The sequence below is a fragment of the Pelobates fuscus genome, chromosome 12 (genome assembly GCF_036172605.1).
Source record: "Pelobates fuscus isolate aPelFus1 chromosome 12, aPelFus1.pri, whole genome shotgun sequence".
Lineage (NCBI taxonomy): Eukaryota > Metazoa > Chordata > Amphibia > Anura > Pelobatidae > Pelobates > Pelobates fuscus.
Genome location: NC_086328.1, coordinates 119,564,473 through 119,582,738, shown reverse-complemented (window position 1 = coordinate 119,582,738; position 18,266 = coordinate 119,564,473). Strand labels below are relative to the sequence as shown.

Below are 18,266 nucleotides of genomic sequence, written 5' to 3'. Positions count from 1 at the left end.
CAATGCACAGAGCCCGCTGAAGAGCTCTAGCATGAGAAAAAGGCCCTGTATTTGTTCTGCGCAGCGCAAGCAAATTTAATAACATGCTTGCGCTGTGTTTGCTTTAACTTGTCTCTGGTGTCTCTATAAATGGATACCAGGAGACGAAAGGGCCAGGAAAAAGTATTGTGCATGTGTTTGGAGCCTGCTTGTGGGATTGCGTGTGTGTAGAGTGAGCCGATTGTGGCGTGGTATTGTGTCATGGAATACTGCAGGGCCGGCGCTCGGATAGCGCGGGCCCTGCATGGACAGGCCGGGGAGGTCTCTCTTGACGGCCTAGGCCCGTGGCCATCGCGGCGCCCGGTGGGCCCGATGGCCAGTCCGGGCCTGTTTACAGAGATTTCTTATGAAGTTGGCCTAAAGCGTACTAATCTGAAACTTTGTACTCACAGATTCTCCAGAATCATTTTGGTCAGCAAATTCTTTAGACTCTGATGGAAGTTTTCCGGGAAGATGGATAGAATTTCCTCTGCAGATGCCAGGCCTTTATATACCACATGTCGGATCAGAGAGTGCAGAGCCTGAACTACCTAATGTCAAAGACAAGAATAGAAAACATGATAATATACCGATAAACAGCTCTTTCTAATGTTATGGGATCCTTACATACAGACTCAATAGAGTGACAATAGTAATAGGTAATGCCGCTTAAATAGATACTCTAAGCACTACTGGTCGGCAACATCTGGCTTTGAGAGCTGGGGGAGTTTTAGCAAAGCACAATCAATACTTTGGGATTATTGCTTTCCTTCTGTTCATCCCCTCTGTATTGGGGGGGGGGGGGGGGGGGGGGACAACTAAGTTTAATAAAGACTATCCACAGAGTTTCCAGCGCCAGGACTCCTCTGCTGCAGCTTCCCGCTCCACCTCCTATAAGGTCTGCTCCAATCAATTGGAACTAGGTACGCACAGCCAAATGCCATGTTACTCTCCCCTAAGCTGCCCTCTGGTTCTAAGGATGTAACTAAAAACAAAAACTGCAATGCTTTGCATTCCAGGGATACAATGACAAGATCACTGTATTGAGATAAAGTGATCGGGGTGACTATAGTGTTCCTTTAAGTTTAAATAGGTTGTCCAGGGTACACAGATCTCCTGCCCCCATTTGCTACCCTATACTACAGACAGGAGGCACTAGATCAGTGGTTCCCACCCCAGCTAATTTAGTAGCTGAAACTGTAGTGTGCCTGTTCATTAAACCAAGCACTGTGGGACATTGGCAAGTTATTGGACATTTTAGGTCAAAATTTACAAGTTAGGAGATTTCTGTTTCCTCAGGACACACTTGGAAACAAGAGAAATCTCAATGTATTCTTGTTGAAACACTTAAAATAAATAAAATTCTCCACGATTAGTTATTTAGGGAGAATTTTGCCCCAATTGAGAACCCTGCAACTTACCTCAGCAGCTTCTTCAGGGGTGACAGATAGATTGTCCGATACACTATCAATCAACTGTACAGAACCAATGGCAGATGCTGGAAATGAATCCCTGCAAAGATTTCCAACCACATCCTTTGAGGAAGCCTTAAACAAGAGATGAAGGGTTAATACTCTGTCCACTCATTATGCTCTCACAAATAAAATGATTCAATGTTTGTGTAACCTTGACTTTCTAAATAATCAGTTTAGAAGGAGCTGTGCCTGCAGAGGACAGGATTTTATAACAGAACACTGCTTGCAATGAATGATAGCAGAATTCTAACTTCTGACAGCAGGCACATGTTATAGGCAGATAAACAGTAGCTAGATAAAAATCATAGAAACAGGGGGGCGGGGCCGAAATGCTAAGAGGAGCAGACGCATGTCGCTGCTGCTCCCGCAACTAACCTTACCTAAAGCCGATTCCTGACAAGCGGAGGCTGTGACCTGACTCACTGTGGCAACTAAACGACAGGGGACACCGAGACCTGCGAGAAGACACCACACAAGTGGACTCTGGCACTGATCCCGAACCCCTCAATGTTACGGCCTACAAGCATGGCGGCAATGGGAGAGACAGCCGCTCTCCCACCGCCCACACGTGCTGCACGGCTGAGTTGGAACCCCCGTTCTCCCCTATGGACCGGTGGGGGTTATCCCGGTCCCCGCCTACCCAACACACTTGACCACACGAACTGCAGCTACCCATCTAGACCTGGGCTCAGGAGGCTGCAGGCCTAGCAAAATGGCGGACGCAATGCATCCCACGAGAACTGCACACACACACGACTGCAGCCCACAAGCCTGGACCTGATATTCCAGCAAATCTGGGACAAATGGGAACGAATCCTCGCAGGGCCCTTCTTGATACCCGGCACTACGCACCCTTTTGCCCCAGCAATGAGAAACAACTGCCCACCCGGGCCAAGGGTCAAAAGGAGGTTACCTCCGCCGCATCGCCCACAAAGCCAGAGGCCCGACCGCCGACGAAACACCGGGGCTTTCTGAGGCGCCCATGCAGTGAAAAACTTGGCCTCCACGAGCACCCGAGTTTGTGGCACCAGGATGCAGACCCCACACAGAGCCTGGGTCCAGGGGAGGGCCTTGCCATCCTCACACTTCAACCACACTCTACAAACCCTCCTGGCTCCCATCTCCACAATACTGCTCAACAGACTTCAGCATCCACCTACTTTCAGTCTCCCACCCCTGGGCATCGGCTGATCTGCTCTATCCCTGGACTGCACCCACACACTACAGGCAGACAGAGCGGCGCAGTCCATGTGGAAAGGTCTCCCTGTGAGGCTTGAAGGAGATCGAAGCAAAATCTCACTACCTGTAGGCATCTGAAGAATGGATACTGAACTTTGCAGAAGCCTGCCTGATCCTGCGAGGCTCTTGCTGAGCATAATGTCCGATACGCTTTTGTTCCTATATTTTGTATGCCTTTTTTTTTTTTTTTTTTTTTAAGTTACTATGTAGATCATCTGCCGGTTGCTATACAATGCAGGGCTGCTTGCATATTGTTATGTGCTGACTAACACTAGTTTGACAATACTATAATATCTAACAAGCAATATATCAGGGAACTATACCCAACAACTTAGCTTACCTTCCAGTTAACTATATTTGTATTATCAGATAGGCTCACAGCCCACAAGCCTCCTCATGTCGACTGCCGCAAGGGGTTAAACCCTTTTTAATGCTAGATTAGCTGCAAGTACATTAACTCACATAAACTGAGGGTCAAAATTAGTGTTGGTAAGCTCGCCTGTTAACTTGCCGCTGGTACTCACTTCCATGCCTAGATATACCAGTGAGGTCACACTCAGCTGTGCATCAGACTTAGTTAAGTGAACATCTCTTGTTTAGCCTGCTTAGCTTGTTTAGCCTATATAACACTATTGAGCAGAGTAAATGGTGAGAACCGCACTCAATCCCAACGGCCAAGGGTGCTCCAGAGCAGGACCAGCAATCACAGGACAATAATCAAAGAAGAAAAAAAGCTCACAGGCACTCCAATTTCAAGCCGTAGGCAGTTTTATTGTGGCAAAATGCAACGCAACGTTTCAACCGGAAAGGTATGCTTGAAAAATACCTTTCCGGTCGAAATGTTGCGTTGCATTCTGCCACAATAAAACTGCCTACGGCTTGAAATTGGAGTGCCTGTGAGTTTTTATTCTTGTCTTATATAACACTATTGTTGAAACTTTCATTTAACAAGAAAAAAAAAAAAAGAGGACGTTATTCTCGGGAGTACATGCAACCCTTGTATAAACCTGTTATGCATAACGTGTATTTTTCATGCATTAACCCCTTGTTTTACTTTCTGTAATGATCCATATTTTGCCTCAATAAAAACAAAGATTGACAAAAAAAAATAAAAATAATCATAGAAACAATTAAATTAACCCAAATTAAACTAGTTGTATATATAAAGATGTGCTAAATCCTGGAACTGAGCAGCACACAATATCCAAATAGAAGAGACCAGAAAGTGAATGTTAAATAAACTAATTCAAAATGTAGCTTTAAACGGAAACTATAGTGCCAGGAAAACAAACTAATTTTGTTGCTTCCCCCTCCGTCAAGCCCCCCGTGGTGAAGAACGGGTTAAAATCCCCTTCTGTCACTTACCTGGGTCCAGCGCCAAGGGACAATGCTTTCCTATGGGGATTCCGGTGACGCTGGACGTCCTCATGCACAGCGTGAGGATGTCCACACGTCATTTAGGCAATCAAAAGTTTCCTAGCCATCCGGAAGCGCTCTGTTAGACAGCCACTAGAGGACGAGTTAACCCTAGCAGGTAATTATTGCAGTTTATTAAAAACTGCAATGATTACATGCTCAGAGTTAAGGATGATGGGACACTGCACCCAGACCACTTCAATTAGCTGTAGTGGTACGGGTACCTATATTATCACTTTAAATATTAATGGGAGATGGTAATTGTATTTTTATTCAGAATAAGAGGAGATTACATGTATTATGTGTGTATTATAAAAGGCTTGGGCACAATAGGGTTATGGGTCACCATTCTCCACTGATTAAATTGCTATAGATAGACAACAGAGATGGCTTGTAATAATCGTGCAGGACTCTAGCCAGCGTTGTAAGGAAATGTGAAACCATTTTGTGCTTCTACTTTCGGTTTGTGATTTGAAAGCTGCACAGGCCTGGCCCACAACTGTCATTTCCTAACGACAGTGTCTGAAGCCAAATGAGCTACCAGAATATAATTTTATCAAATAATGGCACTGACTGACCAAAGCTCCACTTATACAAGAAGGCACGTCCTCAGCTCACCAAAGTATTACAGCGGTACATCGTACGTTGACGCTTTACGAGTAATATTAAGGAAAACGTGCTGCTTAGAAATATTACTGCACTTATCCACGAATACACATTAGCTCACCAGAGCACTGTACATCGCCGCAGTATATGTTGGCACTTTATAAACAATAAGAGCACTGCCTGCAACTGTTGCAGCACTTGTGTCTACAGGAGCATTGTACAGTGCTGAGGAATATTATTTTATTATTTATATATCGCCATCAAATTCCGTAGCGAATATGTTGGTGCTTTATAAATATTAACACTGCCTCTAACTACTGCACAGAGCTCTATATTGGCGCTTTATATGTACAACCCACCGTTTGACGTGTGGAAGATTACAAATCATCATACAATAAATTTAGCAACATATATGTGGTTAGTAACTGACACAGAGACCCTTTAATGACTAGAAACCTGGGTGACATACAGTATATGTAAAAAAAAATAAAAAAAATAAAAATAAAAATATATATATATATAGCAGCTGTGTGAGATTGGAATGCAATAGCATCATGCAACCCCCATGACTCTCAACCAGCAGGGTGCCTGTCCTTACCTGGGGGTAGAAGCAGGAAGCAGACACCTACCTTGAGCAGCAGCTGTAGGGCAGCAAACTCCTTCTCCTGCAGAACAGCCATCTTCAAGTCAGGTGATCTACTGAGGTCACGTGAGCTGAGGGCAATGGGAGGTCCTCGTAAAGCATGCCGGTTTATGTAGTTATTTTTTTACTGTTATGGCTGGCTAAGCGTTTGTTGTTGTTGTGTTTTTTTTCTCCTTTCTTTCTGTTAGTTGCTTTCATGCAATTGTAGGATAGCAGTAGGACTCTAGATATGTGGAATACAACTCCCATGAGGCGCAAATCCCAATTCTACTGGCTTCTGAAATCTCCTGGCTGAGAGTCACATGGGTACCTGTAGCCAGCAAGCACCTGGTTTTTCTTGGCACATATTACTTATGGCTGCAGTACATGAAAATACTGAGAGATGTGTATGCAGAATTCATATGCTGCAGTCAAGAAATTCACTCATTTATCAAAGAGGGCCCCAAAGAAACTGCCTTGATTTGATTTCCTTCTGAATGAGAGTGATACTGAAGGGCAGCTCTTTTCATGCACTACCCATCAACATGCAGACAATATCTGATGTGACAAAAACCTGCCAGCTTTGCCAGTCGGATACCAGATGGGTGGGGGCATGGCAAAGGGCGTAATTAGTTTAATGCACAACACCCATGTAAAAAAGGGGGCATGTGCACCAGGGTGGAAAGCCCATATCCCAAGCACTGCTTTAGAACTCCCATTGTACAGCGCTACGGAATTTGCTGGCGCTATATAAATCATAAAGTAATAATAATAATAATGTATGGCTTAAGTCTTAGTGCTCCGTGATCGTGGTTAAAATGCCTGCCGTGCTCTTTCCGTCAGTCCTCATCAGGGACATGTCCAGTATCCAACAACGAAAAACAAGTCTGTGCATACTCACAGCGTACACCACGCATGTCAAACTCAAAGGCTAGCAATGGCAAAATAAACAAGGTTTAAGTTTATGTGGGCCGCAAAAAGTCCCCCACCCCAGTCGACTAAATCCCAGCCCCCCCCCCCCTCTACTAAATCCCAGCATCCCCTCTACTAAACCCTGACCCTTGTTTAAAAAAAAAACAATATTAGCCAACAACCAGACTCCACTCATATTGCCGATGCCAGTATGCGACTCTGGAGTCCAGCCTCCGGTATACCCCCAATGGCGCCGTACCTGTGGCAAAGGGGATCCTACCGCTACTCCTTGAAAACCTGTGAAGGTGGAGCACATTGACATCACGTCGAAATGTGACGTGACGTTGCATGCCTCTGTGCACCTTCAGGTCCTCCACTGTCCAGCCGCTGCCATCACAACACTGACCAACACACACTGACAGACACACACTAACAGACACACTCACTGACAGACACACGCACTCACTCTCTGACAGACACACATTCACTCTCTGATAGATACACACTGACAGACACACACACACACACACTGACAGACACACACACTCACTCACTCTGACATACACACACTCACTCTCTGACAGACGCACACACACTCTGACAGACAGGCACACACACTGACAGACACACTGACTGACTGACAGGCAGACACACTGACTGACAGACAGAGACACACTCACTGACTGACATACACACACTCACTGACAGACACGCACTCACTGACAGACACGCACACATTTCCACATTCTTTCACACACTAACATCCTTTTCTTTATTGCTCCCTACCTTTCGGAGCTGGTGTGGGGCCTCCCCCTGGGGTCCAGTGGGGATCGTCTCTCAGGAGCTCAATCTTCCTGCTCCCTCACGCACGCAGTTTAGTGATGCCGGGTGCCAGAATATGACGTCATATGCCGGCACCCGGCATTACTACAGAGAGCGCGTGCGAGAGAGCAGTGAGGAGCAGGTAGACTGGGCAGGATACATTTTAGCAGGTGCCTACTCTGCCTTAGTAAGCATGTCTCAAACTCGAGGCTCACCGGGCCGCAAAGATATTCCTTGTGGGTAGCATGCGGCACGTGGCCCGCGAGTTTGACATGCTTGACGTGCACACTCACAGCACGCACACTCGATGCCCGTATTTAGATATACAGTCCTTTCTAAAGTGCTCTGACATATATTGGTAGAATTTATATCTAGCAGTACCAAACCCATGATTAGTTTTGGAATTAGAGTGTTATTCATTTCTGTAAAGAATTCTGGCTTTTCCACTTAGAAGAATACAATATCGATGTCAAAGATGAATAAGGCCATTCACTAAGGTGAGAATCTCTGGGAATTCAAAGTGAATGAGTTAGCGCGGGGGCAGTGGCGCTGTAGTTTTAACCCTGCAATATACAACATTGTCATTTTTCCCGTCACATGTCTGTATTCTAACGCTATAGTGTTCCTTTAAGGCCAGAGCAGCTGAATAGAAAGCATAGCTGGCTTGGAGAATGTTCCCAGTTCATCCATTCTGGCCTTAAATTCAAATTCAATCTGAATTACTGGCAATTCTAACTTTCGTGAATAACCCTGTAAGTTTTTCACTGCTCATTACCACAATGACTTTAAAATCTATAGACTGATAGATCCCACTCCGTCGGAGGAAATGTAGTCTGCATTAATCTCTCTGTGATATGTATAGCTCTCATCATGGCTCCTCCATGCACTGTGCGCATCACTCATGGAAGTGCCATTCTATCATAACGTTCCATTAGATTACTTGTACAGCATTTGCACTCAAGAAGAGCCGTCAGTAGTTTCAATCACGAACAAAGCCTCTGGGTAAGCTTGTTTTTGTTTGGCGTGTAGTTTCATTTTTTTTTTTTTTTCAGGAACAAAATTACTTAACCTGGTAAGCATTCATTTGTGGGACGTGCACAGCTTCCTGGGGAAAATAAGAAAACTCAGTCAATTCATGGTCCTTGTCTCTGTAGAGTCTGCGGTTTTGTAGCAAAAATTGTGTGTATCTTATATTTATGTATTGCATTACTTTTTTTTCTTCTGAAAAAAATGGGGGATTTCAGTCCACACTGGACTGGAGGATTGAAAATATCTAAATTAATAGTGGGGACAATTGCACCAGATATCCACTGGGAGGCATCAGAGCATACTACAAAAATCTATTTGAATGTCCTAGGGTAGAGTTAGTCATTATATTGCTTAGAAGTTTGAGGTTGTTATGTCACACTGTTGTTCAACATTTTAGAAAAGGCGTCTCATTTTGCGGCTTCTCAGTTGTTGCCAAACTACGACTCCCATGATTCTCTGGTCATCTTTTGCATTCCAAGAATTCTGGGAGTTGTAGGCCATTGACATCTGGAGGGTCATAATACAATATCCCTGCTTTAGAGTGCTGGAGGGGTGTCAAGCTTTGCTTACCTGTCTAAACATTGTCACTATGTCACATGTAAAATGTGCAGGGTCTTTTCGGCACTGTTTAAATGTTGCAGCTAGATTTACGATTAGGGGATTGTAGATTAGGGGAAATCTATAATAATGTTCATTTCTGTAAAGTTAATTGTGCAAAACTAGAACGAACAAAGTATTTATACATGTAGGAAGTTGAACTCACGTAATTACAATTTTTTTTTGTTTAAATAATTTGTTTACTTGCTTTGGTAACATTTATTGACAGATAAATTGTTGTCTCTGGACGGAAATGGGGATATTGTGATGGGGGATGAGTTTAGGAAACATCTGCTTGGCTATTGCCCTCCTCAAGCGTTTTCTCAGAAACTCGTGCTCTTTGCATCTTCATCCTTTTACAGTCTTTTACTTCCCTTCCATAAAGGGGATGTAGACGGCAGGAGGACAGGATTTGGCATTTAGTAAGAGCCCTCAGTCATGTCAGGAACACGTGGAGGACAAAGTTTCCTTCCTGTATGGAAATAAATGAAGAGACAGGTCAGGAATCAGTCCCTTCGGATCATAAGAGGGGATTGCCCCTTTTCAAGTTAAGAGGCTAAACTGCCGTTAATGTTTTCTGAACAGCCTTTTACAGAAACCTACATTTAAATGGCCAGTGATGCCTTGGAAGAAATCTATTTCATTAGATATTTCACATTACCATGTGCCACTGTTTCATTCTCTACCATTTGCTGTTTTGTGAATAAACCCATTCTGACAAATGCAAGTTAGACTTGTGCATTCGTCTTCAGCTTACTTGCAATTGGTCCATATTTCGTCCGCCCGGCTGGTCATCCAAATTCTGTAACTCCAAAGCAACATATTTACACATAACCAAACAACTTGCTCAATGGACGAGCGTGTTTGTTTGATTCAGGAGTTCCGCCCTCCCCCACACACAAAAAAAAAAAAGATAATTTAAAAGCAAAAAAGATGACTGATGTGTAAAACACAGACACTAAATGTTGATTTTGTTCATAGATCAAGTGAGAAGTGACAATTAGACAGAAAAAAAGGAGGATCAGAAAACAACAAACCTCTCTTTACATACAGGGCCGTCTTCAACACGGCGCAAATGGGGCAGCTGCCTCGGGCCCTGTTACATCTGGGGAGCCCAAGGCAGCTGCCCAGTTTGCCCTCTGCCCGCAACAATTTCTTTTGGAATTGCCAATCCTAAAATAAATCTTTGCCGGCAACAGGCCTGCACACTAAGTGGGCCCACTGGGTGGCTCATGCACCCGGTGTGCTTGTGTCAGCAGGGGCTCGTTCGTGCGCTCTGGCCCTTTAACAGTGCGACCGGCCCCTTGCTTATCGGCAGCCTGGGAGGAAGTGACGACTGGTCACTTCCTCCCAGAGAACACCGAGCCATTCTGAAGGGGGCAGGTCAGGAGAGAGCCAGAGCTTAACTCCCAGGCACTCCAGCCAGCACACTGGACGGAAGCCATCCCCAGTAAAAGGCAAGAAACTGGAGGGTGGTTATCAAATTGTAAATTTTGCATGTGTGTCTTAGTGTGTGTGCCAGTGTGTCTGAGTGTGTGTGTCAGTATGTCTAAATGTGTGTGTGTCTGGGTATGTGTGTCAGTGTGTCTGTCTGTGTGTCAGCATGTCTGTGTGTATGCGAGCTTCAGTATGCCTGTCTGTGTGTGTCATATTGTCTGTCTGTCTGTCTTGCCCAGGGTCAAATCAATATTAAAGATGGCCATGTCTACATATATATCACTTCTATTTGGTTCATCTCAATCGTTTCCTAAAAAAAATTGCACGCACAATGTTCACGCAAAACAAAACGCCACATGAACAACTACTGGACAAGCCTAACTAAATATTATTTTCAGACAAAGTGATTCGGTCAAATTGATTTTTCCACAGTACACGTGTCTAAAAACACATTTGTAATTGTTTTCTGTTATGCATTTATTAAGCATTTATTCCTACAATAAGCCCCTGCTGTTTTAGATGAAGCAAGTAATTTTTTGACTTTTCAGATCATCAAAATTCATCAGATCGCATTAAAAATATAGACATTACAAACGACCAGGCTCACTACCTCCTAACCCAAAATACGTATTTATAGTCTCTAAATAATCGTTCGCCTAGTACAGTATGCACCAAAGATTTTTACAACCACTTCAACATGCTGTATTGGTTATGCTACTTGGAGTGTCCCTTTAAAAGCCACATTGTTATTAAGGCTGAACTGATTTATTGAACTAAAAGAGAAGTTGATGTTGTCCAGGAACCCCTTGTAATCCCTAATATATTATATTGTAAAACATCGCCTGTAAACACATTGGTTAACCTTTAATTTCGTGTTCTATTTCTAAATTATATGGTTATAGATTTGACTTGCGGACTTTTAAATCAATGCTATATTTACAGATTAACTGTTTTATGACCAGTTTATCTTTAACACAAGAAAGGGAAATAGAGGAAAAATTACAAGCAGCCAGTGATGATTAACATGGCTGCTGATATATGTGAACTATATTTCCCAAGATGCACTAAGCACCAGTTTTAGTCAGCCTTTAAAAAGTATAATTACAGTGGAATAAATGTGACTTGCTTTCTTTTTGGGGGTACATTGTATTCACTGCTGATTGAGTATGCAGATAAGATGGTCTCTCTAACTGCGCAAACCACCATAACAACCTTGCATCATTGCAACCATTATAGTGCACAGAATATTCTACTGCTGAATAAGATTTTAAAAATGACCCAGAACTTTTGTTAACCTTTTCCATAAATTTCCAATTTATATTAAAGTGGCTCTGTCAGCAACTGTGGTCTTTGCATATTTTGACAAGACCCCCAACGATAACATTGCCACAGACGGCCCCGTGGCCGGTAGCGCAGGGAAAGGTGAGATTTACTTGCGCTGTACTCCAGAATCCTCCATAGAAAGCGCTCAATGGCGGCAGCTCGGCCTAGTATCAAGCTTTGTCAGATAAAGGAATGATGCTGAGACAAAGTAGTCCCTAATTTGTCTCAGTATATCTTTTGACTGGGTTGGATTTTCAGTGAAGTTCCAACACAGTTAGTATGAGTATTTCCTAAAGATTCTATCTTTATGAAATATTCATTTTGGAGACGGGTTGTCGTTTAGCAAATTACATCTTAATCGAAGTAATCATCTTACATCTTAATCAAAGTAAGGGCAAAAACTGCACTACAGAGGGCTAAGATGGAGGCTAGTATCGGGAAATGTAAACTAGTACCACTAGTCACTAGTATCGGGATAAATGAACTAGTATCACTAGTCACTAGTATCCGTATAAGTAAACTAGTATCACTAGTCACTAGTATTGGGATAAGTAAATTAGTATCACTAGTCACTAGTATTGGGATAAGTAAACTAGTACCACTAGTCACTAGTTTTGGGACAAGTAAACTAGTATCACTAGTCACTAGTATTGGTATAAATGAACTAGTATCACTAGTAACTAATATTGGGATAAGTAAACTAGTATCACTAGTCACTAGTATCCGGATAAGTAAACTAGTATCACTGTCACTAGTATTGAGATAAGTAAACTAGTATCACTAGTCACTAGTATTGGGATAAGTAAACTAGTATCACTAGTCACTAGTATCGGGACAAGTAAACTAGTATCACTAGTCACTAGTATCGGGACAAGTAAACAAGTATCACTAGTCACTAGTATTGGGATAAGTAAACTAGTACCACTAGTCACTAGTATTGGGATAAGTAAACTAGTATCACTAGTTACTAGTATCGGGACAAGTAAACTAGTATCACTAGTCACTAGTATTGGGATAAGTAAACTAGTATCGCTAGTCACTAGTATTGGGATAAGTAAACTAGTATCACTAGTCACAAGTATCCGGATAAGTAAACTAGTATCGCTAGTCACTAGTATTGGGATAAGTAAACTAGTATCACTAGTCACAAGTATCCGGATAAGTGGGGGCGTGGCTTGGACGCCGAGGCTAATGGCGGCGTAAACCGGGAGCTCCCCAAAGGCTCAGCACAAATCCTCGCCCGACAAGCGATAACGACCGCATAAATGGGAAGAAACCATCGGACATCACAGGCTAGTCAGCCCTCCAGCACCCCGAAGGGGGCACAACACTCAGCCATGAGGCAATTTCTCGTGCCGCCGGCCGAGCCGCCAGCCCAGGCCTCAAATGACTCCGAGGCCTCAGGCCTCTCCCGCCCGACCTCACCACATGTCGAGCACCCAGGGGGAAACAGCACCCATCACCCCCAGCCTGAATGGATCGAGATGATCCGAAACCTGCCAACTAAAGCCGATCTAAAAGAGGCCAACGCCGCCTTACACAAGTCCCTCTCAGAGGAACTGCGCACCATGCGGGAGGACATCCAGGGCACCCAACAGAAGGTGGCCCAACTAGAAGCCGACTGCGACCACATGGCAGCGGCACAATCCGCAAATACCTGCAAACTCCAACAGCAGGGAGCCCAGCTACGGCAAATGGCGCAGCATATTGAAGATCTCGATAACCGTGGGCGGAGGCAGAACATACGGATCAGGGGTATGCCAGAGGACTTAGATCAAACCACCCCTATCAGGGACACGTTGTCCGAGCTTTTCAACAACCTCCTCGGCCGACCGCCAACCACTCACATAGAATTCATTAGGGCACATAGAGCCCTCAGGCCGAGAGGACCCCCAGATGCCCCCCCTAGAGACATTATTTGCTGCCTTGCCCACTTCCAGACAAAGGAAGACATCCTACACAGAGCCAGAGACACCAAACAAGTGATCTCCAATGGGGTAGAGGTACAACTGTTCCCCGACCTATCACCAGCGACTCTTGCCTACAGGAGAGCAATGCGCCCTCTCACACGGACACTGCAGTCCAACAAGGTCCGATACAGATGGAACTTCCCTACGGGCCTACAAGCAACCACACAGAACGGTCCTTTCACTGTGAAAAGCGAGGAGGACATGGAAGACCTCCTGAGAGAGCTACACCTCACGCCGGTCCAAATGACCTGGCCAGACCCCCTGAACTTTTACTCCTTTCCACAGGGGCCGAACCCCCCAGCCCCAAGCCAACAGCAACGAGTGAGGAGGCCCCGACAACAAGCTACGAGACCGTCTGGCGCACCACACTAACGGCCCGAAGCAGATATTGCCCGAGATTGGACATTGTGAAAGACTTGGCCTAACACTACACGGCCCTCCTGAACACCCCCGACCACATGCCCCCCCGAGACACTGCCTGACCTATTCACCACACGGAACCAGCACAGCACTGTGGAACTGTTACTGTAAGCGACCCTCCTGACGGGCCGCGCCACCGCACCAGCAGAACCATCGAGAACTGGGGTGGACTAATACCGGTGGACTAATACTAACACTGCCAGACTTGACATACAGAACTGCTGAGAGCCCAGGCTCACACTAATACCGCCAGACCTGGCATACAAAACTGCTGAGAGCCCATGCTCGCAAGTACACCGGGGCCGAAAAGGAGGGGGAGGGGGGAGCCTGACTCCCTGGCTGGGGCCTGTCGCCGCCACCCACCCGGCCAGTAACGACCCTCGGCGAGCGGGCCGGGAGGGGTGGTGCCGGCGGGCCACACCTGGGGAGGGGGTTCCGGGGTGACCCGGAGATACTGGAACCCGGGGTAGCCAGACACAGACTAGACAAAACGCTGATGAAGTGATGACAGGGACCCACGGGGCCAGCACACACAGAGGGGCGACGACATTGGGGGTGACCTCAAGCCCACTCAATAGGCACACCCCGGAGCCAAGACGAAGCGGCCAGACCGCTGACGGACAGGGAACACACATCACACACTACCCGCTGCAGTAGAGACCAAAAGGACGGGGGAGATCGTGCGGGAGGGGGAGGCGAGGGAGGGATCCGGGTTGAGGCACAGAGTAATAGGCCTATACAGGCAAGCTTCACGATGACCAAAGCTAGTGGGCCAAAACTATGTTATCGTTTTGATAGACTCGTTGACTAATTCATGTAATGTTAATGTTCATGTTTTAATGATGTTTTCGATGTTGTTGCTAAATTTCGATGACCTTACTCCCACACAGGCCGTGAGGCCACACAACCTCGGGCGAGGATTAAGACACCAGCCACAGATGAGACGCGCATTGGAGCCACAGGGGATCGACACGGGTCTGTGACGGCAGTAGGTGACCAAGGAGAGATCCGACGGTTACGGACCGGACTCAGACGTTGCCCGCTAGGTGAGCCTTGACCTCCTTTCACTACCCCACGGGACGAGGCGTCAATCCAAGGTGCGCTGCCCACACGGGTCACAAGTGGAACCGTGCGCCGCAGCTCCCCGACGCCTACACCCAGACGCCACCGCAAGGTGACGAGACCTATACACCCCCCCCCAACCCCGTCCCTTCCCTTTACTCCACGCCTCTACACCCCCCCCCTCATCCTACACCCCCCACTACTGACGGAGAAGCCCCACCAGGCAAAACATGGCACTGACCCCCGCCCCCCTCACTATCTTGACTGTTAACGCCAGGGGACTTAACCAGCCCGAAAAACGAACTGGAGCCCTGAGGGACTTTCATGCCCACAGGGCCTCAGTGGTCATGATCCAGGAGACGCACTTTAGGAAAGGAGACAGACCGAAACTGACGGACCACCACTACCCGCATGGATACTTTAGCGACTTCCAAGGAGGCAAATCTAGAGGGACTGCCATCCTCATTAACAAACGAGTGCCGTTCCAGGAGGGGGGGTGCCTCACCGACGACGACGGTAGATACCTCTTCCTCAAGGGCAAGATAGCTGAGCAGACCTACACATTTGCAACCATTTACGCTCCTAACAGACGACAGTGCCGCTTCCTCCTCCAGACACTACGCAAACTCCACACGTTCGCTGAGGGGACACTGGTACTAGGGGGGGACTTCAACATCACACTGGACCCAACCTGGGACTGCTCCTCCGGCACGTCCCATACCTCACCACAACAGCTACAATCCCTCAAATCACTCCTTAGGTCACACCGGCTGGTAGACTGCTGGAGAGCTCATCACCCCGACGAAAAGGACTACACACACTTCTCCCACCCACACCAGACATACTCCAGAATAGATCATTTCTACACCACACAATACGCGCTACCCCTAGTAGAAGACGCGACGATTGGTGTGGCGACGTGGTCGGACCACGCACCCGTTACCCTACGCTTAAAATCCCCGCTTTACCGACCCTCCATTATTAAATGGAGACTCAATGAGTATCTCCTGACCAGAACGGACCTCACGAACCACATCGGAGGGAAAATCAAGGACTATTTCCTAGACAACCCCCCAACAGAGACGTCCCCGACGATTAGATGGGAAGCCCACAAAAGCGTGATTCGGGGACACTTTATACAACAAGGGGCCCTACTCAAAAAACGATCCGAGGCCCGCCTGACCCAGATCCTGACAGACATACATCACGAGGAAGACCTAAACAAACACTCACCACTCTCCACACACCAAACGAAACTCCTGCAGCTGAGACGCGAGTTAACCTCGCTGCTCCACTCTAAGTTCCACAGGGACGCGATAAGACACAAAGCGTTCTTTTCCATACACGGGAACAAGAGCGGAAAACTTCTGGCCAAAATGCTTACCAAAAAGAGACAGCTCACATACATCGACAAAATTAGAGACAAAAGTGGTAAACTCCATCGCCTCCCGACCGACATACTGACCGCTATAAGGACGTACTACACTGACCTCTACTCCCTACCACAACCACACACAGAGACGGCGAAAACACGACTACGAGACAAAATACGCACATACCTCACCACTCACACATCCCCGACTATAGACGACACAACGGCAGCACTGCTAGACGAACCTATCACTCTGACAGAGCTGGCACAGGCGATTAAACAAACTAAACCAGGCAAGAGCCCGGGCCCTGACGGCCTCCCACTAAAATACTACAAGACCTTCTCGGACAGTTTATACCAGCCACTAGTAGACTCCTTTAACGCGGTGAGAGAGGGCCAACTCATCCCCAAACAAGCCCTGACAGCCCACATCACCATAATCCCCAAGGAGGGTAAGGATGGGGAACATTGCGGGAACTACAGGCCAATTTCCCTCATCAATTGCGATGTCAAACTCCTTGCAAAGATCCTGGCGTCGCGGCTACAGTCGCACATCCCCAGACTGGTCCACCCAGACCAGGTCGGGTTTGTGGGAGGTCGTGAGGCCAGGGACAACACCATCCGCACACTCACCCTCATGCACGGCAGGGGGGTGGGAGCCGGGGGCCTTCTCCTCCTGTCCACGGACGCGGAGAAGGCCTTCGACAGAGTCGGTTGGACATACCTTTTCGACACCCTGACACACGCGGGCCTGGGTACCCACATGATGCGATGGATCACTGCTCTATATCATGAACCGACGGCACACGTCCTGGTTAACGGTGCGCTGACCCCCGAACTCACAATCCATAACGGCACCAGACAGGGCTGCCCCTTATCCCCGCTTTTGTTCGTCCTAGCCTTAGAACCGTTCTTGACACATATTTTAGAAACAACATTGACATCACAGGCATCACGACGGGCGACGTCCACCATAAAGTGGCCGCCTTCGCAGACGACCTGTTATTCTTCATCACCAACCCAGAAATAACCTTGCCCAACATCCAACAGGCCTTTAAGGAATTCGGAGAGATCTCCAACCTAAAAATTAACTATACTAAATCCCACATCCTAAACGTCAGTATCCCCAAAAAACGCGCTGACCCCCTACGCCAGAGCTTCCCATTCCAATGGGCAGACCAAAAAATCAGGTACCTAGGAACCTGGCTGACTAGGGATAGCAAAGACCTCTTCCAAGCCAACTTCGCCACCACACTCACCACCTTCCAGAAAGACATGAAAGAATGGGCACACCCACATATATCCTGGCTCGGGAGAGTCCAAGTCATCAAAATGAATTTCCTCCCACGCCTACTATACCTTTTTCAAACCATCCCAATTAAACTCCCCGGGGCGTTTTTTGCCACACTAAACACAGCCATGATCAAATACATCTGGGATGGTAGACGTCCCAGGATGAAAACCACCACTTTAATGAAACCAAAAAACATGGGGGGCCTAGCACTGCCGGACTTCCGCTTATATCACACGGCCACACATCTCCAGAGGGTGATGGAATGGACGAAAAGCGGAGTCCGCAAAATGTGGAAAATAGCGGAGGAATCGGAAGCGGGCATGCCGCTTGCAACCATACCCTGGGGCAGGAAGGACCCAGACACCCGAGCCATGTCCCCATATATTAAATCCACTCTGGACATATGGCGCAAAACGGCGAAAACACATAGCTTGGCGCCCTACCCATCCCCCCTGACACCTCTGGTACATAACGCAGACTTTAAACCGGGCTTCGACCCGAAAGCATTTCAAAACACCCCCCAGACCCCGATTCCGAGACTGCATCACATCATCACCAACGGCAAATGCACACCACTAGCAACCATGCTAGGGGGTGAGACACCCACCTTCACACAATGCTTCAAACACGCACAACTTACCGCCTTCATACG

The 18,266-nt window shown here is 46.9% G+C and overlaps 2 protein-coding genes across 2 annotated transcripts in view; one reads left to right on the top strand and one right to left on the bottom strand.

Moving 5' to 3' along the window:
* The window catches only part of COMMD9 (COMM domain containing 9), a 12,016-nt gene extending 6,553 nt beyond the window's left edge, over positions 1-5,463 (bottom strand). The window contains exons 1-3 of the mRNA XM_063438747.1: positions 5,384-5,463; positions 1,440-1,565; positions 430-569 (exon numbers count right to left, since the gene is read on the bottom strand). Coding sequence (XP_063294817.1) covers positions 430-569; positions 1,440-1,565; positions 5,384-5,434 — 317 coding nt within the window. The 5' untranslated portion in view covers positions 5,435-5,463. The remainder of the gene's footprint in view (positions 1-429; positions 570-1,439; positions 1,566-5,383) is intronic.
* The window catches only part of IFTAP (intraflagellar transport associated protein), a 526,063-nt gene that overhangs the window by 250,001 nt on the left and 257,796 nt on the right, over positions 1-18,266 (top strand). The gene's annotated exons all lie outside the window — the stretch shown is intronic.